This window comes from Medicago truncatula, chromosome 2, assembly GCF_003473485.1.
Source record: "Medicago truncatula cultivar Jemalong A17 chromosome 2, MtrunA17r5.0-ANR, whole genome shotgun sequence".
Taxonomy (NCBI): Eukaryota; Viridiplantae; Streptophyta; class Magnoliopsida; order Fabales; family Fabaceae; genus Medicago; species Medicago truncatula.
The window spans coordinates 49,274,949-49,297,429 of NC_053043.1; the positions used below are offsets into that span (position 1 = coordinate 49,274,949).

Sequence of the window (22,481 nt, forward strand, 5' to 3'; positions counted from 1 at the left end):
GTCTACCTTAATTCCTCATATATATATAAGAATAAAATTAATCTCATTATCGCCGCAACTTACTTATAGAATTATATTATCATGTCATCCATTCTCTTTTCTCATAGAATGAATGAGTCTGGTGAAAAGAGAACAATATAGAATGGATTTTGTTGAAAACCACCACTTGTTGGCTCTAAAATGCAGGTTCTAGTTCGGAAGTCATCGAGGAGGGGCAGACCTGGGGCAGGGGAGTTTTCAGCTTTATTTTATGAGATCTAGGATAGAATATGTGACTAATGATTTTTATTACTATTTTACTTTTTTTCTAGGATTAATTACATTTTTGGTCCTTGCATTTTGATCAACTCACGAAATTGGTCATACCTCTTTTAAATCGAACAAAATCGTCCCTAAACTATACATTTTTTTGCAGTTTTAGTCCTATCTCCCTATTTTCAACTCCAGAAACGCACATAAATGACAGTTTTAGTCTAACCACCTATGTTCAACCATGAAATAAACAAGGAATAAATCATGTGGGTACAAGGAATCTACTTTGTTCAGCACACAAACCAAGAAAAACCCTAATTTCTAAGACATGTTTCAGGTATGTAACATGTCTCAGAAATTAGGTTAGTGTGCTGAATAAAGTAGATTCATTGTACCCACATGATTTATTCCTTGTTTATTTCATGGTTGATCATAGATGGTTGGATTAAAACTGTCATTTCTGTGCGTTTCTGGAGTTGGAAATAGGGAGATAGGACTAAAACTGCAAAAAAACATATAGTTTAAGGACGATTTAGTTCGATTTAAAAAAGATAGGACCATTTTCGTGAGTTTGTCAAAATGGTAGGACCTAAAGTGTAATTAAGCCTTTTTTCTAACGAATATGTTATTATGCAGGAAATACAAAAATATCTCGCAATGACTAAAACAAAAATATTCTAATTGCATAGACTAAAACCATATTTTAACATTATTATTATTATTATTATTATTATTTATGATTTTAGATTTTATCAAGAGGTCAATCAAAATCGATTACATGATATTTTAATATTTGAATTAACTTATTTTAAACCTCAAAATCAATCCAAATGCATTTGCAAACGCCTCATTCAACAATTTATAACTTTTAAGATCCAATCTCTTATACCATCTTAAGCCCTTGATGATAAGTGGCAATTGCTCTATAGTAAGATTATGATAATTATTCTTACACATAGATGAAATTACATCAGAACTTACAAGGCTCTTCTTATTCAACAAAAAGTAAATTATAGTAGATTTAATTAAGACCTATATATATGGTGCTATATAATAAGGAATGTGCTTTCCCTACTATGGAGATTGACCTATGGTCTGAGTTTGAATTGGAGAAGCACAACACTTGCAGCAAGAGCCTAGGGGTGGTGGACTGCAACACACACAAGCAGGACATACGGGCCTACTAACTGCACATCAAAATACACTTCATGAGTTTGTTAATTATCATAGAAAAATATATGACTTTACTATGATCAATTTGAAAGTTTCAATTTATATATAATAATTCTCTAAATCAAATCGTTTATCTTATCTTTAATTACCTGCTAATGAAACACGTACAGCATCACATGGTAAAGTGGGAGAAAGAGTCATAGCAAAGATGAAAATAGTCACCAAAGTAAACTTCAAAGAATTGGTGGCCATTGATATAAGAGAGAGAGAGAGAGAGAACTATTGAGAAATATGGATGTGAAAGGTTTTGGTTATTGGAATGATTAGATCATGAATCTAGTTTGTGTTTATATATATATATATATATATATATATATATATATATATATATATATATATATATTAGTTTGTCAAGTCAACTAAGAACTAGTGGATGTAAGAATAGATAGGCATATTTTTTTTTAGTGCCGTAAGCCGTAAGGTTTGAATTTGAAGGGTGAATCCAATTAAATTAATAAACAGTGTCACGGTAGTTTTGTATTATATATCGTTTTTAGAATTTGGTAATTACTTCGATAGCGGGTTTCTTTTGAGTTGTCGGGCTGATCTATAGTTGAATAGTATGAGTTAGTCTTGCATGATCATAAGATCAAATGTATAGTGCTTAAGCGCACACACATAATGATAATAACAAACATCAACATAGAGTATTTTTTTTTTTTTTTTGTTATTAGTAAATTTTTATTGTTCAGTAAACTTCAGAGAATTGATTGCATTTGCTACAGTTCAAGAGGAAACTATTGAGAAATATGGATGTGATAGGAACTAGTGAATATAAAAATAGATAGCCATGGTATTTTAGGTGCCATAAGGTTTGAATTTGAAGATTGAATTCCAAGTTAATAAAAAGTCCAATGGTGGTAATTAGTTTTGCATTATACTATAGTATATGGATATTTATATTTGAAGGTTCAAAATTTCTGCCAAGTGCCCAGCAGGCTGCAAGTCTTCTTAATGAATGTGTAATCTTTTTTATTCACCACATTTAAAAAATTTCCTGCAAAAAATTGTCGTTGACAATTATCAAATCAATACACATCCAGTAATAAAATGAGGCAAAGAAAAGTACAAAGACATTTAAAAAAATTCAAATGGAAAGCTTCTAATAGTAAAAAATAAAGGATTAAAGAAATTAAAATGCGCAGAAGAATTTGACTTATTAAGATTAAACATAATATCATAATTGAATGGTTAGGCTAAGTCAAATATTGTAAAAGGCTTGTTAGTTGTTATGTCTAAAATATCAATCTGGTGGAGATGCTTATACTATCTTACAAACTAAACCAGCAAAGTTTTAACATCTGGTATCAGATTGAGTGTGTTACAAGTTTTTGAGTTCTCCTATGGCAAGACACTTGCTACCTGTAGTTTTTCTACTCTATTTGACTCTTCCTTTCATTGTTCATGCTCAGAACAACCAATCAGGTTTGTTAGTCTCATCTTGCAACATATTATTCTGCTATAAGACTACATATATAGGGTTGCTTCATGTCCTTAGAACTTAAGTAGCACTGAGCCACGCACAAGTTAATGTTGTGTTCGGTGTCTGTGTCTGTATTTGATTCAGTCCTTCATAGTTTAGAACTCGTGTTTTCCTCTTTTGCAGGCTTCATTAGTATTGACTGTGGACTAGTGGATGAACCAAGCTACACAGATGAAACTACTTCCATCTATTACACTTGGGATGTTAACTTCACAGATACCGGTGTAAGCCACAACATATCATCTAAACACAAGGCATCCCTTGAAAGACAGTTTTGGAATGTAAGAAGCTTCCCCGAAGGAACCAGGAACTGCTACACCCTTTTTGTTTCACAAGGAAGTAGCAACAAATATTTAGTCAGGGCCAGTTTTGTGTATGGTAATTATGATGGAAAAGATTCTCTTCCTGAATTTGATATCTATCTTGGAGCCAAATGGTGGGAATCAATGGTGTTTGAGAATTCATCTAGTGTAATTAGCAAGGAAATCATTTATGCTGCATCCTCAGATTATGTTCATGTTTGTTTGTTTAATACTGGCAAGGGTACACCTTTTATTTCAGTTTTAGAGCTTAGAGTTCTTAGCAGTGATGATGCCTATCTTGATAACTCTTTGGAGCTTTTGGGGAGGTTTGATATAGGCTCAAAGGATGGTAAAAAAATCAGGTGAGCCATCTCACTTATAGTATAACTATAACAAGTCATTCCATGGAAGTTAGAATTGGAACCACTCCTAAAAGGAAAAAAAAAGTTATTTTTTATAAGGCCTTCTTGGATAAAATGCTTAATAAGCAATAAACGCTTATCATATAAGTGCTATGTATAATCTATTTCTATAACAAAAGCTATAATAAAGATCTTATTAGTTATATGTTAGTTTTTTTTAAGCTATAAAGATCTTATGGTAAAAGTTAAAAACATCTTGTGGAAATGTAATAAACTGTTTCTATAAACTCTCCAAACTGTTTCACAAGTACTTACACTTTTTCCTTTTCCAAAGATATCCAGATGATGTTTATGACAGAACATGGACACCTTATAACTCAATTGATTGGAAAAAAATAGACACTTCACTCACCATAGACCAAGCACCTTCATTCAGCTTTACGCCGGTACCACCCTCCAATGTGATGCGAACAACAGCAATTCCAGCAAATGCCAGTGACAACATGGAATTTTCCTTCCTTCCCAAGTATAATTCCTCCAGATATTATGTGTACATGTACTTTGCTGAAATCCAGAAGCTCCAGGAAAATCAAATCAGAGAGTTCAATATTTTTGTAAATGGGAAGCTTCTAAGTAGTGAAGTCAATCCTTTGTATCTTCAAAACCTGTATTATTCAACAGCTATAAGTGAAACTAAGTTAAAACTTTGGCTTAATAAGACTAGTAGATCAACTCTTCCACCGCTATTCAATGCGGTCGAGATATATATGTCAAAGGACTTCTTACAATCAGAAACATACCAAACCGATGGTATGTACTATTTAGTTAGATACACTGATTTTACTCTCAAATTTCTATTTACAGTTAATTCAAGACCATGCACTTCATTATTCACATGCATTATTCTTACAATCTTATCATGTCGATGCTATCCTAACAGTTGATGCTATCCTAACTGTGAAGTCAACTTATGGGATCAAGAGAAACTGGCAAGGAGATCCTTGTACTTCAGTTTCATACTTGTGGAATGGTTTAAACTGCAGCTATGCTGGTACTGATTCACCAAGGATCATATACTTGTAAGTTATGCGGCATGAAATGAAATACATATGTTGATCATCCTTTAGTTTAGTAGTTTTCACTTTAACTTTTTATAGTCTTCAATCATATTAATAAATTTCATAACCATGCTTTAGGAACTTAACTTCCAGCGGTTTAATTGGAACTATAGCTGCTGGCATATCCAATCTGAAGTCCATAGAATATTTGTAAGTCCTTTAATCTATTACATATGAATAGTTAGCTATATGGTTGGTCACAAAAATGAAGCCTGGTTCTAAAGTTGAGTAAAAACATTTTGTTCCAATTTTAGGGATTTGTCAAATAACAATTTGACTGGTGCTGTGCCAGATTTCCTATCTCAGCTGCGCTTCTTGAGAGTTCTGTAAGTCAACTATCTTCATATGGTTAAATTCTATAGAGTGGCAAAGCTTTCTAAGTTCTAGGTTCAACAAGTTGGACTTAAGTTTTAAACTAATTTTATTGCTTAAGTTGTTTCAAAAAGATATCACGGCAAGAATACCAATGTGCACCTTATTGTATAAACCTGAACCTCTGTAGCACGCCACAGACACCTCTGATTAGGTGTGCCCAACACACTTGGCGTGTGACACCCGTAAGGAACTTGACTGACATTCAGACAAGTTCCTCAAAAAAAAATATATTTTTCTTTGATTCGACACCCCTACAACACTCTTTGGACACTTCTCAAACACACTTCTATGAGACTAAAAGACGTGCAAAAATTGTGATCATCAATGAAGGGGTTTAAGACGTTAAATTTGATCACATCATTTTAAGCTTCTCAGTATAGTAGATGGATGAATGAAGATGAAAAACTGTCATATTTTGTCCAAGAATGCTTTTTTGTAATAAAACAACTTGCTCAATTTAGATGCCACACATGTGTGTTGGAGTTTGGGTCCTATATTTTTGAAATTAGCAGTGTTAACATGTCTGTTAGAGTTCACGCTTCATAGACCTGAACATCTGGATAGAATTTTGACGTATTGTATGTTTTTTTTTTTTTTATTTTTTATATTTTTATGCAAGCATGTATTAAGGGTAATCTTGTATTTGTTTATGGAAGAAACCTTGAAGGAAATCAGTTATCAGGAGCAATTCCAATACAACTCCTTGTGCGTTCAGAGAATAGTACACTCCAATTCAAGTATGTCAATTTCAAGTTTCACATTCAAGTAATATTTATTCTGCTTTCATTTTCCATGTCATGAGCTAGTGATTTATATCATAATTATATTACAAAAATGTAAAATATCAGACAATATAAAATAAATAACATGATTTTTTATTACTGTAAATGCAAGTTTTGGTGGAAATCCAGATCTTTGCTCCTCAGGTTCATGCAATAAAAGTAATGGGAATAAGGTTGTAGTTCCATTGGTAACATCAATTGGTGGAGCTTTCTTGATACTAGCAGTAGCAGTGATTTCTTTTCACATTTACAATACGAGACACAGAGGTACATTTTGTTTTCTATTCTATTGTCTTTGTTGGGAGCCAAACATGTATAAAAATATAGGATTTAATTGCTATGTAATGTAAATTTAAAAATCTTTTACACTTTCAACTAGATATATATTATCTTAAGTGTGACAATTTCTAATGAATGTGACGATTTGTTGTTAATTGAACAAGAAAACAGTTGCAGAAAATGAACAAGACAAAGGAGAAATAACTGCTTTCATTCATATAATTGGTCTGAAAAAAACAAAACTGAACATACACACCTCTTTTACATAGTTTGACAATACTAAAACTTCCAATAACTACCACAATACAACACAATTAATTAATAAAAACTGTACAGCAGTTACTAAAATAAAAACAGATAACACACACATCAGCAGTCCTAAGCATGATATTTAACACGATTTATGATTGGTTGACTGACACTCGCTGTTCGAATAAAATCTGGTTTGCTTCTTCCCAGTTTCCAATAAGGTGATCATGCTGGGTGCTAATTCAAGAATAAAGCAGGAACTCGAGTCAAAAAAACAAGAATTCCGCTACGAAGAAGTATACAGAATTACCAGAAACTTTAAGACGGTTTTGGGGAAAGGAGCATCTGGAACAGTCTACCACGGCTGGATTGACCATGATACTGAGGTAGCTGTCAAAATGCTGTCTTCCTCATCAGCTCAAGGATATCTGCAATTTCAAGCAGAGGTTATATGATTAATTCACATTCAAATTTTATCATGCCTATGTGTGTGTGTATAGATAGTTAATGAATTTAATGTTAACTAAATATGGTTTTTCTTTGTGATTCATAGGCCAAATTTTTTGCTACAGTTCATCATAAATACTTGACCAGTCTTATAGGTTACTGTGATGATGGCACCAACATGGCTCTCATCTATGAGTATATGGCTAATGGTGACTTAGCCAACCATTTATCAGGTATTGTTTACGATCACATCTCAGTCCATTAATTTTATTTCTCTCTAACATGTTATAATTCTAGTTACAGTTATGTTATATTTATTCAAGTAATTCCTATTTTTTTTAAATATCTCTCATCTGCATAAAACTTCTAAATAGTCAAACGAGGTAAATTAAGTCAAAGATTTATTCTACTAGTATGAATAGGAAAACATTACTTCTTTGTTATTCTAAATCAAATGCCAAGATAGATATGTCTGTTTTCCTGGTTATGAATTGCTTGGTTAAGACTGTTTCATGAATGCAGATAAAAACGGTAATATATTGAGTTGGAATCAAAGACTTCAAATTGCAGTGGATGTTGCAGAAGGTGAGTATGAATCCTTTTGGCCATTAGTTTCATGATTTTGATCAATCAAAATATATCTCATAATGAGAAATACTTTAGGCAACTAACTTAACTTAATTTGAACTTTCAAATTTAGGATTGGAGTATCTGCATCATGGTTGCAATCCACCAATTGTTCATAGAGATGTTAAGTCTAAAAACATCTTACTAAATGAAAAATTACAAGGTAAATTAGCTGATTTTGGATTGTCCAAGATCTATCCTAATGAAGGTGAAACTCATCTCTCCACAGTTATTGCTGGCACGCCAGGATACCTCGACCCGGAGTAAGATATCTTGAAATACAAGTTTCTTTTGAAAGAAAAAAAAAAATCAATATAAGTTTCACATGTATTAAGATATCTTAATACTTAATACATGTGAAATTGTTTTTTTTTTTTTTGAAGAAGCTAAATTAGCCCACTCAATACATGTGAAATTGTTAAATGTAACTTCTAAGAATGGATAGAAGTACTACTATTTTAACTCAAACCCAAATGGAAAGAGCCAAAGCCCACTTAAGGGTGTTACCTTTTCACTTTTGGTTTATATATAGATTAAATTGCAAATTTGTATTTTTCAGGTACAATAGATTAAGCAGGTTGAGAGAAAAAAGTGATGTATTCAGTTTTGGGGTAGTTTTGCTTGAGATAATTACAGGACAACCAGCCATAACCAAAACCGAGGACAAAATCCATATTGTTCAACTGGTCAGTGACATGCTGCTGGAAAGAGAGGTAAAAGATATTGTTGATCCCAGATTACAGGGTGACTTCGATATTAACTATGCAACTAAAGCTTTGGATACTGCAATGGCTTGTGTAGCACAATCTTCCATGAATAGACCAACCATGAGGAATGTAGTTATGGAACTGAAACAATGTTTGGAAAACAAGATCACTTATCTGTCTGACTCTAGATACACTTATGAGAGTTTTCCTGGTACATTATATTCTGTCTCCTTTGATAGAATTAGTGGCGAAAGCTCTCTAGCGAGGTAGTAATTTTATTAAAACTAGAATGAGATACGCGCGTTGCATTGGGGAAAGAATTTTTGTACGTTATTATATATTCAAAAGTGATCTAATATGCGCTGTAAATATAAGTCACATATAATTTAAAACTATAGAGCCCTGTAAATATAACTACTTTTAACCACATTTAAAATTCTTATACATCTGTATTTATCACTAAATGGCGTTCGAATTAGAGCAATGTACTCAAATCTACATCCACAACAGCCACAATTATCGATGATCAATATCTCTTTGGTGAGTACAATCTCTCTCTTTGTTACAGAATATCCTCACAATGAACTTTGTTACAGAATATCCTCACAATGAACACTAGATAATTACAATGGTTTCTGGAATAATGATTTGAAGGCTATGCATCAGCAACTACTTAAAGCCTTAACAACCAACTAACAAACTGCTCACTGTTAACAGAAAACGGTTGACTAACACTCTTTTTGACTAAACCAATTCGCCAATAACATCAAATTAAAATTAGGATGCATTCTTGTTTTGATAAAAACATGATAGTGATACTTAATTCTAAATACTAAAACACATAACATTTTAAGGAAGGCTCGGAGATGAATTGTTTAGGCATCAAGTTAGTTGTTCAAGCCAAGCATTCTTGTACTCTATTGAGCAGTAGTTCTGATCTTCTACCAGTATACTTCGACTTTGTGTGCGGTGATGTCTTTGCATTTCAGTTGTTTAAGCTTAGTTTATATGCTATCATGGATTATAACCACAAAAATAAGCTTAGTTCATAGCTTGATGAGTAAGACAACTCTAGAAACACCTTGTGGGCAGAATGCCATCATAAGAACCAACCAATGTGTAGGCAGATTTCCTTCACAACAAAACAAAATGTCATCGATTTCATTCTATCTTAATAACCAAACGAAAAAAATAAAATTAATGGAATATAGGTAATGTTGGAAATTCCGCCTTAATTGCGGTCCGCCCCTAGTCGCCTAAATTGCGACCTTCGGTTAGCCTTAATTGCAGCCTCCAACACCTTCATTGTGTTGGCTTTGAGGGGGTGGATTTAGTCCCACATCGGATAGATAGTACTCTTGAGAAGAGTTTATAAAGAGGAGGCACTCCTCACCTTTCAAGCCAGTTTTGTAAGGAAGAGTTAGGCCCCATATTTCAACAGGTAAGAACATCAAATTTAGATTTGTAACAGAAACTAATAATAATATATCTTATCAACTTTTTTGTATAATACAATGTTTGCAATCTTTACATGCCGGTGCTCATAAATTAAGCATATATTTTATACAAAACTAAGGGTTCGGCACCAGTTACAGACACAAGACTTCATCTTCAACGGATACTGCTACGGTTGAAATTAGCAAAGGGCTCATTGTTTGTCTTTGGTGCTGCTGCAGGGTTTCCAAAGATATTCCAAATTTTCACAGTCCCGTCGTTAGCTGCAGATGCCACTTTACACCCATCTGGACTCTGTGCCATGTGCAGCACCTTTGAGGTGTGACCGTTAAGGTCAGCCATCTTCAACATGGAAGGATACTTCCAAAGAGTAAGTTGGTTCTGAGAGAAACCGTGTGAGCTAAGCAGCTCACGCTCATTTTCGTTCCAGAGCAAAGCACCTACTTCTGATCCCGTGTCAACAGAATTCAATTGTGCACCCGTGTGCGTGTTCCACATCTTAATACATTGATCACCTTCACCTCCACCTGAAGCTAATAAATTACGCTGAAACGGACACCAAGCCAATGCCTTGATAGGAGCTGTGTGTTCCTCAAACTTGTGAAGCCAACGCGTGGGCCGTGAATTTGAAGAAGCAGCAGACCTATCCCATATGTGACGATATTATCGCCTCCCCCACTAGCCAATTGTTGGCCATCGAGAGACCACTTGAGCCCGCACACTTGTGTGTGTGTCCACTGTAAGTTGAAACTATGTGAGTTCTGACTCTAACATCGTTGTTCACTATTTTACCATCCAATGCTCCTGTTGTTAGAATATGACTGTTGTTCCAAGCCAATGAACTCACTGCAAACCTGTGTCCGACACTCCATGTACTAATCTGCAGCAGTGACCAAAATAAAACCACACAAACATGAGAATAGAGAAAAATTTCAAGTTTAAAAACAATACAAAGAACACAAGCAGTTTACCCGTGTCATAGTAGATGTATCCCAGAGCTGGACAATGGAATTCATCAAACCAATGGCTAAAATGTGTCCATCTGGCTGCCAGCTAACACTTGTGATAGGACCATCTTCCAGCGTTGTAGGGAGAGCAACAGAATCATAGAAACCATCGGAATCACTACAAAGAACAACTATATCATTGAGTGCTATGGAAAGGACACCAGTTCTACCCCAATCTAATAAATTCAAGGGGAAACATTCCAAGATATCTGTGGCATTCAAAGTTATCTCACAACTCTGCAAAATCATTTTCACAAACACATCAAAAAACATGCAAAATTGAAATTAAAATAAAAAATTTGTATGTAGTACTTCAAATATACAACATTTTGTTTAAGTCTCTAAAAATATTTGTTTTACTTTTCGTCCCTACAAATTTACCACGTTTTATGTTTGATCATGTTTTGATTTAAGACTTGCAAAAAAAATAAAATAAAACCGACCCAAATTAAAACCCAAAAGGAAAATGATTGGATGATGACTACATTACCAACCAAACTCTATCATGGGTTCTGAATGCTCTCCTTACTTTCAACCTTAATTAAAACCGACCCAAATTGAATCATTAACACCTCATTCACCAGTTTATAACTTTTTAGAACCAATTATCTTATTGTTCAGTCCTTGATGATATAAGTGGCAATTACTTTGATAACATTATGATAATCATTCTTATACATATATGAAATTACATCAGAAACATAAGAGACTCATCTTATTCTAAAAAAGATAAATCCTAAAAGATATAATTAAGAACTTTATATATGGTGTTATAATTTCCCTACTATGGAGATTGAGCAATGGTCTTAGTTTGAATTGGAGAAGCACAACACTTGCTGCAGCAAGAGCCTGGGGGTGGTGGAGTACAATACACGCAATCAATACATCTACTAACTGCATAACAAAATACACTTCATGATGAGTTCATTAATTAAACATCATATATAGAAAATCATATATCAGTTAATTTATATATAATTCTCTAGTTGAATAGTTTCTGTTATTTGTAATTAAAACGGGTGCTTTACTTACCTGCTAATGGAACACGTACAGCATCAAAAGGTAAAGTGGTACAAAGAGCCATGGCAAAGATGAAAATGGTCACCAAAGTAAGAGAATTGGTTGCCATTGCTTAAATACAGGAGGAAACTATTGAGAAATTATATGGATGTGATGTGATAGGTTTCTGGTATTTGGAACAACGAGATATATATACACGGGACTGTTAACTCACTGCCACCTAAAAACGAAGAAATAAGTTAGCAAACCTACTCTCCCACTTGCTTTCTACCAAAACCCTAATTGTGAGGGTACTATTGTGAGGGTACTATTGTAATTTACATATCCCTTTAATAGTTAATGTTTCCTTACTCTCATTTACTTTTCGTTTTTCATAAAAAAACAAACAAATATTAAGGAACACAAAGAATGCTTTGCTTAGTAGAAAAAAACACGGGCAGGCTTTGTTTCGTAAAACCAAAATGTAGAGTGCTTTGCAATTCATAAAAAATATATATATATATATATATTCAAGGACTAGGAACTAGTAGTAAGGTTTGAATTTGAACTTTGAAGGTTGAATTCTCCAAGTTAATTAATAATTCCTGCAAAAATTAGTCAATGGCAAATATCAAATTGAGTCTACACGTCCACACTAATAAAATAAGGCAAAGAAGAAGTACAAACGCAATTCAGAAAATTCAGCTGGGAAGCTTCTCATTGTAAAATAAAATAAAGGGTGAAAGAATTTAATATGTAGAAGAACTTGACTCACAGAACTCATGAAGATTAAAATGAATATCATCATTGAATGGTTCGTCTAGTTCATAAATCTTGTGAAGCTCAAAAACTAAACCAGCAAAGTTTTAACATCTTGTATCAGATTGAGTGTGTAACAAGTTTTCAAGACATATGACAGGACACTTGCTACGTATAGTGTTTCTACTTTCTTTCGCTCTTCCTTTTATTGTTCATGCCCAGAACAACCAATCAGGTTTGGTAGTCTCATCTCTTATAACATTATTTTTCTGAATATAGGATTGTTTAGCACCGACATTTCAGATTGAACGCACATCCATGTCCGACATCAAAACATGTGGTTAGTGTCTGTTTGAATGCTTCGTAGCTTAGAACTTACGTTTTCCTCTTTAGCAGGATTCATTAGTATTGACTGTGGACTAGTGGATGAACCAAATTACACAGATGAAATTACTTCCATCTATTATACTTCGGATGTTAACTTCACAGATACTGGTGTAAGTAACAACATATCATCTAAACACAAGGCTTCCCTTAAAAGACAGTTTTGGAATGTTCGAAACTTCCCAGAAGGAACCAGGAACTGCTACACCCTTTTTGTTTCACAAGGCAGTAGCAAGAAATATTTACTCCGGGCCAGTTTTGTGTATGGTAATTATGATGGTAAAGACTCTCTTCCTGAATTTGATATCTATCTTGGAACCAAATGGTGGGAATCTGTAGTGTTTGAGGATTCATCCGGTGTAATAACCAAGGAAATCATTTATGCTGCATCCTCAGATTATGTTCATGTTTGTATGTTTAATACTGGCAAGGGTACACCTTTTATTTCAGTTTTAGAGCTTAGAGTTCTTAACAGTGATGCCTATCTTTTTAACTCTTTGGAGCTTTTGGCGAGGTTTGATGTAGGCACAAAGGGTGGTAAAGAAATCAGGTGAGCCATCTTACATATAGTATAACTATAACAACTACACGTAAAAGGAAAAATAAACAGCTTCATAAGCGTTCATATAAATGCTTATGTATAATCTATTTCAATTTCTATAATATTGATAAAATAAAGTCAAATTATTTTCATATAAGCTATATTTTGTTTTTATAGGCTATCTTGGAGATCTTATGGAAATAAGTTTAAAACAGCATGTGGACATGTCATAAACTGTTCCTGTTCACAAGTACTTACACTTTTTCCTTTTCCAAAGATATCCAGATGATATTTATGACAGAACATGGACATCTTATAATTCAATTGATTGGGAAAAAATCGACTCTTCACTCACCATGGACCAAAGAGCACCTCCATTCAACTTTTTAATGGCACCACCCTCCACTGTCATGAGAACAACAGCAATTCCAGCAAATGCCAGTGACAACATGGAATATTCCTTCCTTCCCAAGTATAATGCCTCCACATATTATGTGTACATGTACTTTGCTGAAATCCAGAAGATCCAGGCAAATCAAATTAGAGAGTTCAACATTTTTGTAAATGGGGAGCTTTTAAATAGTGATCCAATCAATACTGTGTATCTTCAAAACCTGTATTATTTATCAGTTATTAGTGAAACGAAGTTGGAACATTGGTTTAATAAGACTAGTAGATCAACTCTTCCACCACTATTTAATGCCGTCGAGATATATACGGCAAAGGACTTCTTACAATCAGAAACATATCAAACCGATGGTATGTACTATTTTAGTTAGATACACTGATTTTACTCTCAAATATCTTGTAACCATTATTTCAAGACCCTACACTTCATTATTTACATGCATTATTATTCTTATAAACTTATTATTATTCACAGGAATATGTTCAATTATTATTTTTCCTGACCTAGTTCTATTTATGATAATATATAGTTAATGCTATCCTAAATGTGAAGTCAACTTATGGGATCAAGAGAAACTGGCAAGGAGATCCTTGTACTCCAGTGTCTTACTTGTGGAATGGTTTAAACTGCAGCTATGTTGGTACGGATTCACCAAGGATCATATACTTGTAAGTTATGTGGCATGAAATGCATACGCCGATGATAATTCTTTAGTATAGTCTGGTCTTAAATGACATGAATGAATTTCATAATCATGCTTCAGGAACTTAACTTCCAGCGGTTTAATTGGAACTATAGCTTCTGGGATATCCAATCTGAAGTCAATAGAGAGTTCTTGAATCTATTATGTACACGAAAAACAAATAGCAAGCTAGTAAGTTGATCACTAAAATGAAGCATACTCTTAAAGTTGAGTAAAAACATTTTGTTCCAATATTAGGGATTTGTCAGATAACAATTTGACTGGTGCAGTGCCAGATTTCCTATCTCAGCTGCGCTTCTTGAGAGTTCTGTAAGTCAACTATCTTCATCTGGTTATCGTAGGTGGACTTGATTATTCAATTAATTTTATTGCTTGAGTTGTTCAAAATATCATCTTGGTGAGAATGAAAGCATGTAAAGAGTAAATTTTTTATTTATTTTTATTTACCGAAGAAACTTGGAAGGAAATCAGCTAGCAGGATCAATTCCAGTACAACTCCTTGTGCGTTCAGAAAATAGTATGCTCGAATCCAAGTATGTTCTATTTCAAGTTTTACTTTTACATATTTTATGACTTCATTTTCCATGTGATGAGTTAGTGATTTATCTTATATTTATATTTCAAAAATTTATGGTGTCTGACAATGTCAAATAAATAACATGATTATGTATTACTGTATGTGCAAGTTTTGGTAGAAATCCAAATCTTTGCACCTCAGGTTCATGCAACAAGAGGAACAGGAACAAGGTTTTAGTTCCATTAGTAACATCACTCGGTGGAGCTTTCATTACACTAGCAGTAGCAATGATTTCTTTTCGTATATACTACAAGAGACACCGAGGTAGGTTTGGCTTTCTATTCTATTGACATTGATAGGATCCAAACAATAGAATAAAAATAGATGATTTAATTGGTATGCAATTTAAATGTAAAAATATTTTACACAGTCGACTAATTACACATCATCATCTTAAGTGTGGTTTTTAAGATAATCGGGATCAAAGTTAACATTATTTTTAATGATTTGACAATTTATGATCGGTAAATTGGTTGACTACACTCAACGTGTATCAAAATTAGACTCGTACGTAAATACTGCAACAATAAACGATATTTTTTCTTCAATTTTGATAATGACTTTGTTTGCTTTCTTCCCAGTTTTACATAACTGAGCAAGCTGGGTGCTTATTCAAGAATAAAGCAGGAACTAGAGTCAAAGAAACAAGAATTCAGCTATGAAGAAGTATTAAGCATTACCAGAAACTTTGAAAAGGTTGTGGGGAAAGGAGCATCTGGAACAGTCTACCATGGCTGGATTGATCATAATACCGAGGTAGCTGTCAAAATGCTATCTTCCTCATCAGCTCAAGGATATCTGCAATTTCAAGCAGAGGTAGTATCATTAATTAACTTGCGAATTTCATCAGGCTTATTCACACATATATAGCTTCAACAATTTTCTTGTGAACTGAAGGAATTATGGTTTTCCTTTCTGATTCACAGGCCAAACTTTTTGCTGTGGTTCATCATAAATACTTGACAGGTCTTATAGGGTTTTGTGATGATGGCACCAACATGGCTCTAATCTATGAGTATATGTCTAATGGAGACTTAGCCAAGCACTTATCAGGTATTGTTTATGATTGTGCCGGCAGATCAATTTTATTTCTCACTAACATGTTACAATTCTAGGAGCACTTATCTTAATCAAGTAATTTGTATCGACTTAGGCTAGACGATAGTATGGATTGAAATCAATTATGCGACTTTTGCTAGATGATAGTATTCATTGAAACTAATGTTTCCTAGTTATGAATTTCTTGGTTAAGTTTTTTTCATGAATGCAGATATAAACGAAAATATATTGAGTTGGAATCAAAGACTTCAAATTGCCGTGGATGCTGCAGAAGGTGAGTATACATGAATCCTTGTGGCCACCAGTTTCATGATTTTCACCAATAGAAATATAGCTCATAGAGCTACATTTTATGCAACAAAACTGAACTAAATTTGAAGATTCAACTGTAGGATTGGAGTATCTGCATCATGGCTGCATTCCACCAATTGTTCACAGAGATGTTAAATCTAAAAACATCTTACTAAATGAAAAACTTCAGGGTAAACTAGCTGATTTCGGGTTGTCAAAGATGTTTCCTAATGAAGATGACACGCATGTCCTCACGGTTGTTGCTGGCACACCAGGATACCTCGACCCTGAGTAAGTTAATACTACTCCGTCCTTAAATATATGTTTCTCCTTTTCACTTTCAGTTTTGGAGTAGTTTTGCTTGAGATAATTACAGGACAACCTGCTGCCATAACCAAAAGTGAAGAGAAAATCCATATTGTTCAATGGGTTGGTTCCATGGTGCTAGAAAGAGATGTATAAAGATATTGTGGATCCAAGATTACAAGGAGAATTTGATATTTACTCTGCAAAGAAAGCTTTGGAAACTGCTATATATGGCTTCCATCAATAGGCCAACAATGAATTGTGTAGTTGTGGAACTGAAATCCCTCATTCTTCTGATTTTAGTTTTACTCATGAGATTTCAACCAACACCGATTAAAACTAGAATGAGACCTAGCTAGGTATGTTATTACTTCTTATTATTGATGATCAATAATAATATATCTTTGGTGAGTGCAATGCAATCTCTCTCAACTTAGTTAGTTATACTTATACAGAATATCCTCACAATGGTTTCTGGGTATGCATTAGCAACTACTTAAGGAAGTCTGAACATTAATGGTTGTATTGTAGCCGAGATCATTCTACGGATTTCAAAGATATACTCCGTACCTGTCCTTTTTCTTCAGTGAAGACCGATTCAATTGAGAATCTCAATCATTGATATCTTTTTACACTGGTGTGACAAATTAGTAGGGGTGGGCATGGTTCGGTTAACCATCAAAACCGAACCGAACTGAACCAAATTGATAAAATGGTTCGGGAAAACTGAACCGAACCGTTTAAAGTTTGGAAGTAATCAAACTGAACCTAAGTTATGGTTCGGTTAACCATTTGCTTACCTATTAACCGAACCAAACCGAACCAAAATAAATATTTTTTATCCAATGAATAAAACCACTTTTATTAAAAAAAATAACAAATTAAAATTAAAATCTAGAATAGTTTATTTCTTCAAAACAACTTATCTTATGCAAAACAACTTATTAATATCTCTTTTAAAAAAAAACGGCTTATTTTATGCAAAACTTCTCTAAAAAAACAGCTTATTTTAAAACAACTTATTTTATGCAAAAAAAACTTATTTTTAAAAACAGCTTATTTTTGCAAAACAACTTATTATAAAAAACATCTTATTCAAAAAAGTTTATTTTATGAAAAACAGTTTATTACGATCTCTTTTTAAAAAACAGCTTATTCAAAACAGCTTATTTTATGCAAAACAACTTATTTTGTGAAAACAGCTTATTTTAAAAAACAACTTATTTTAAAAACTACTTAGTTTGGAACAATATTTAGTTGAATCTAGCACAGTGGTGCAATTTAAACTCATAACAAATATTTTGACGGTTTTAACTAGTGATGTTTGCAGCAGCTTCTTATCTAAAAAGTGGAAACTACAGATGCAGATCATGACAAAGCTAATTAGCTTATACTCAAAGTTTAGCTTGTGAAGCAGCAAAATAAATTTAACGGGCGTGAGCAATGCTTTAATGCACGGAAAGAATTTTATAATTCGATGATCATTACAAAAAATTTGTATTTGTAACTTTACTAAGAATAATTTTTTTAGTTCAACGATATATTTTTACGGTTAAATGACCTATTTGCAACACTTATGGTACATAATCATTAAATTCTACAATTACTGCACATTATAATGCTAATCAAATTGACATACAAAATGACACATTTCATAATAATCATTAAGTTTTGAAACATTATATAATAAGCTGTTTTAAATATAAGCTGTTTTTTATAATAAGTTGTTTTGCTTAAAATAAGCTGTTTTTATAATAAGTTGTTTTGAATAAGCTTTTTTTAAAATAATCTGTTTTTTAAAATAAGTTGTTTTGCATAAAATAAGCTGTTTTAAAATAAGTTGTTTTGAATAAGTTGTTTTTAAAATAGATAAGGCTAATGGTTCGGTTTGGTTCGGTTCGGATAATTGTGGTTACTAACGGTTCAGTTCGGTTAATGAATTGTTATCAAAATAATGGTTCGGTTCAAGAATTGGTTAAATGGTTCAGTTAATTCTGATACGGTTCGGTTCGGTTAACCGGTTCGAATTGGTTTTTGGTTATTTTTGCCCACCCCTACAAATTAGTATCCCTATCATTGGGCTTAATTTGTCGTCCTTTATAAAAATAGAAAGATTAATTTATTATTTTTTTTATAGGAAAAAAAAAAAGGATTAATGTCTATAAACAAAATTTTAAAAAAAATGTCTATCAAAACATGAAATAATAGAAGATTTTTTTTTTTAAAGTGAAACTAACCCACAAAATTGGTATGAGGAGAATTGAAGATCTTGAGATGAGCACACTCCACTCCAAGTTTTCAAACCAACGCCACCGGATCAACCAAGTGGATTGAAAAATACAAGGATTAATTAATGTGGATGTATTTTTTGTCGAAATTGAAATTTTCAAAGAAAATTGTAAACGACCGAATTGAATCTTTCATCTTCACTAATATAATTATGAGTAGAAATGAATAATTGAAGTCTAGTTTCATCCTTAAAAAAAGAAAGTCTTGTTTGACAACAACTTATTATATCTTTCCTTAGTTGCTCTATGATAAGAGTCAAATTGTTGGTATTTTTCATTATACATATGTATTTTTCATTTGGAGAGGTCAATTTTGAAGTGTCTCAAGCCAATATTTTGATATATATTGAAAGGTGAAAATTGTAGCTTTTTAAGGTAAAATTTGTGGTATATTTTGATATATATTTAATATTTTAGAAAATTAAAAGAACAACATGATATTATAGATATTTTTTAGAATGAGTAGCTCACTTGGTTGAATTCAAGGATTAAAAAAGTTAAAGAGTTAATAGCAATATAGCAATTAACATACTAACATTTGTTATTATTTTTTTATTTTTTTCATGTATCATGTTATCTCAAGGTTTTTCCTTTTGTTATGAGTAGCTCATTTGTTATGTTTATTGGTATGTTAAATAATAAGCAAATATTAGTATGTCTTTAAAAAACATCCTTTCAAAATTCAAGTCGAAAACACACTCCAAGTTTTTCTTGCTTTGTCGACACCTTGGTGAAATGCAAAATTGGAAGATTTTCCAAAAAGTGACAAACCAAAAGAATGAAATTAGTATTAAAAGGTCAAAAACTCAAAAAACATAAATATCTTAAGATCTTACGTGGTTCGAAGGATTAATATCTACAGTTGCATGTAAAATATTCAATTCACATAACAAAAAAAATAATAATGGAAAGGAAAAACAAATATTTAGTGGTTTTTTGCACCTAAGTTCTTATAACTCGGAAAATATGATAATTTTTTTTTATCAAAGCAAATATGATAATTGATAAGTGGTTTTTTATTACAAAATTTAATTAATAATAGGATGCGTAGGTCTGTCATATCATATGCATACTTGAGGATATGATTTGTTCAATGCAGTGTTAAGCAACTAACCTCTAAAATGGTTTTGAAAGAAATAGCTAGTGTTCTCAAGCTGAAAGTCAAACTCAAACTAACTAAGGTTTGACTGAGTGATAATAAGCAGATGTTTGGTACTTTACATTGTAATTTGGCTTGACGGTTAGTTGGATTATACATATACTCAACTCTGAATTTATTTTCAAAGTAAGAATAAGGAATCACTTTTGAAACATAAGCAAATTAAGGAGAATTAGTAAAAGTGAATGATTTTAGAGCTTATGAATGAATATTAATAATAATATAATGTTGTTGTTTAATACTAATAATAATATGAGTTTAGAGTTAGAGTGGGAGTCTCCAACATCATCACCTCCTACACCTCCCTCTCCACTCCCCATTAGTTATGGAGCTGGAAATAGTAGATACTCTTTCTCATCTTCTTCAACTTCATCTTCACCTTTCTCCACTCCAACTTCTGCTGAAAATCTCCCCCTTCTGCATCTACACAAGACATTTAATTCAGCAGTATTTTCAGTTGATCGCAAAGATCCTTCAGAATATGAATCCAAGAGTACATGCCTCAAAGACTTGTAAGTCTCAAATCTCAATCTCTTTTCTTTAATTACTTCCATTTCATGGCATGGGAAGTCTTAGGTGACAAGTTTACACTTAATTGACACATAACGTATTATTCAAGTTACTGGATCATTATATTGCATGCATGTAGGAGTTTGATCGAAACATTTCATATATAAATTTAAAAATTAAAATCATCTATGTCTATATGATTCAACTCCCTATGTTTTGTTGTGTTCTAGACTAGACTAGTAGTTCAATAAGTTTCTTGACTGGTTGTTAAAGTTTAGGTCGTTTTAGAGGTAGTAATTTAATCCACTAATCCACCATCCATCTAACTATAATTTCCTAATTTATTCATTATACAATAAAGTTGTCAATGAATTTGATTCAATCCTTACAACATATTTTTTTTAATATCGATGGATCATTTTCACTATTTAAAAAGATAAGTTTGTTTGATTTTTTTTTTATTATGAGTAAAATAGATTTATAAAAAAAAAACGCTAATAATATATTAAAAAAACTTTTTTTTATATTTTTAAATTAATTTTAATTGTTAAACTAGTTTATAATATTTTTTTGATTAAAATATGTTAAAAACTAGAAATTAAAAATAGTAGTAATGGGCAATGTTGAAGCTCCATTGTAGACCACCGAAGCGCCGCAATGTGGGTTGTTGGAGCTCTTCCGTGGACAACCATGGTGACTCTTGTGCTCTAGATTTATTTTTTTTGACAAAATTGTGATGTAGAGTTGACTGCCATCTCATGGTAATTTTATAATATATAAATATATTTTTATTTAAAAAACAATATGTAAATATTTTCTTAATAAATGGATTATTTTTTAAATAAAAACTTGTATTTTGTTTTTTTGACGGTTTTCTGTTTTAATAGTATTTTTTAAAAATATTCATCCATTGTAAATGTAATTTAATTAAAAGGTATTCATCCATTAAAAAATAATTATATTCATCCATTGTAGTATGCTATTATAAACGGATTGGTCAAATATCCGTCTATTAAAAGTATGATAATTGATGAACTAGATTATTTTTATATTTAGTAGATGGATGATATCTGATTTTTTTCCCCAAATTTTTTAATGAATTGTTAATTGATTAATATATTGTTTTTATACATCAATTAACAACCTAATTTACAAAATTCAATTCATTTTGCCACATCTAACTCATGTCATTCCAAAAACATTCTTACTTGAAGGTACCCATCGTCAAGTCAAATGGGATAACAAATCAAATCTTCTAGTTATATAAAAAAAATGCTAACAAGCGGGGCGTTTGTTCCGCTAAAAAAAATTGACCATTAGTTAAGAAATTAAAAAAGAAAATATCATGTTGAAAAAATTGTGTATTCTATACTTTTTAAAAATTGAAAATGAGTTATTTTCAATGTAAAATTTGTCCCTTTTTTTTTTTAACGTCTTGATGAATGTTCCATGACACTTGTTAACATAACATTATTTATATATGAGCTTAATGCTAATCACAAGAACACACTAACCACCTTTTCTTTGTCCTCCCCTTCCTTTGAATAACAACAGGTTGGAATGGTTTATACAAAGATGTTGCTGTTGCTGTAACAAATTTCCTTTCATCTTCCTAACACCACAAAAGAGGTCCAATATTCAAAGCAATGGTCAAGATTTTGCTGCTATTCATTTCAACTCGAAAACATTCTAAACAAACAACATCTAACAAAATAATGTCAATACATGTATACTTTGTTATTAATGCTAAGAGAATATTTTGCTGATCCTAATTTGTTCTATTTTTAATAAGAGAAACTTGTTATTCCCTCCGTCTCA

General features: G+C 32.3%; 3 protein-coding genes, 2 long non-coding RNA genes and 1 pseudogene across 8 annotated transcripts; 4 read left to right on the top strand and 2 right to left on the bottom strand.

The window, feature by feature from the left end:
- Positions 1–1,073: 1,073 nt before the first annotated feature.
- LOC11433437 (uncharacterized) lies at positions 1,074–1,718 on the bottom strand. The gene is made up of 2 exons (XR_003009195.2): positions 1,575–1,718; positions 1,074–1,439 (listed from the first exon to the last, which is right to left on the bottom strand). It is a non-coding gene; the product is annotated as an uncharacterized lncRNA (long non-coding RNA).
- Positions 1,719–2,694: 976 nt separating this feature from the next.
- LOC11433438 (probable LRR receptor-like serine/threonine-protein kinase At1g05700) lies at positions 2,695–8,680 on the top strand. Of its 2 annotated transcripts, XM_003597590.4 has the most exons (13): positions 2,695–2,910; positions 3,092–3,632; positions 3,967–4,442; positions 4,573–4,711; positions 4,829–4,900; positions 5,005–5,076; positions 5,782–5,862; positions 6,020–6,174; positions 6,646–6,881; positions 6,989–7,115; positions 7,405–7,467; positions 7,583–7,772; positions 8,069–8,680. In XM_003597590.4, exons 1-13 carry the CDS (start codon positions 2,829–2,831, stop codon positions 8,484–8,486), a joined length of 2,652 nt encoding a protein of 883 aa, XP_003597638.2. In that variant the 5' UTR covers positions 2,695–2,828; the 3' UTR covers positions 8,487–8,680. The 2 variants fall into 2 exon arrangements, with proteins under 2 accessions (XP_003597638.2, XP_024633099.1); XM_024777331.2 differs by lacking the exon at positions 2,695–2,910 and having other exon boundaries at positions 3,471–3,632; positions 3,975–4,442.
- A 1,074-nt stretch (positions 8,681–9,754) lies between these two features.
- LOC11432944 (cell division cycle 20.1, cofactor of APC complex-like) lies at positions 9,755–10,953 on the bottom strand (annotated as a pseudogene).
- A 1,435-nt stretch (positions 10,954–12,388) lies between these two features.
- Positions 12,389–15,220, top strand: LOC112416101 (putative leucine-rich repeat receptor-like protein kinase At2g19210). Of its 3 annotated transcripts, XM_024776075.2 has the most exons (8): positions 12,389–12,671; positions 12,833–13,370; positions 13,639–14,120; positions 14,300–14,438; positions 14,534–14,644; positions 14,743–14,782; positions 14,926–15,006; positions 15,160–15,220. In XM_024776075.2, the coding sequence occupies exons 1-5, from the start codon at positions 12,590–12,592 to the stop codon at positions 14,607–14,609; spliced, it is 1,317 nt and encodes a 438-aa protein (XP_024631843.1). In that variant the 5' UTR covers positions 12,389–12,589; the 3' UTR covers positions 14,610–14,644; positions 14,743–14,782; positions 14,926–15,006; positions 15,160–15,220. The 3 variants fall into 3 exon arrangements, with proteins under 3 accessions (XP_024631843.1, XP_039686825.1, XP_039686826.1); XM_039830891.1 differs by having other exon boundaries at positions 14,534–14,782; XM_039830892.1 differs by having other exon boundaries at positions 14,534–14,782; positions 15,169–15,198.
- Positions 15,196–17,123, top strand: LOC11427151 (probable LRR receptor-like protein kinase At1g51890). The gene is made up of 6 exons (XM_039831137.1): positions 15,196–15,314; positions 15,647–15,866; positions 15,977–16,103; positions 16,321–16,383; positions 16,502–16,691; positions 16,777–17,123. The coding sequence occupies exons 1-6, from the start codon at positions 15,196–15,198 to the stop codon at positions 16,802–16,804; spliced, it is 747 nt and encodes a 248-aa protein (XP_039687071.1). The 3' UTR covers positions 16,805–17,123.
- A 2,927-nt stretch (positions 17,124–20,050) lies between these two features.
- Positions 20,051–22,481, top strand: LOC120578100 (uncharacterized). Its single transcript, XR_005644031.1, has 2 exons — positions 20,051–20,665; positions 22,218–22,481. It is a non-coding gene; the product is annotated as an uncharacterized lncRNA (long non-coding RNA).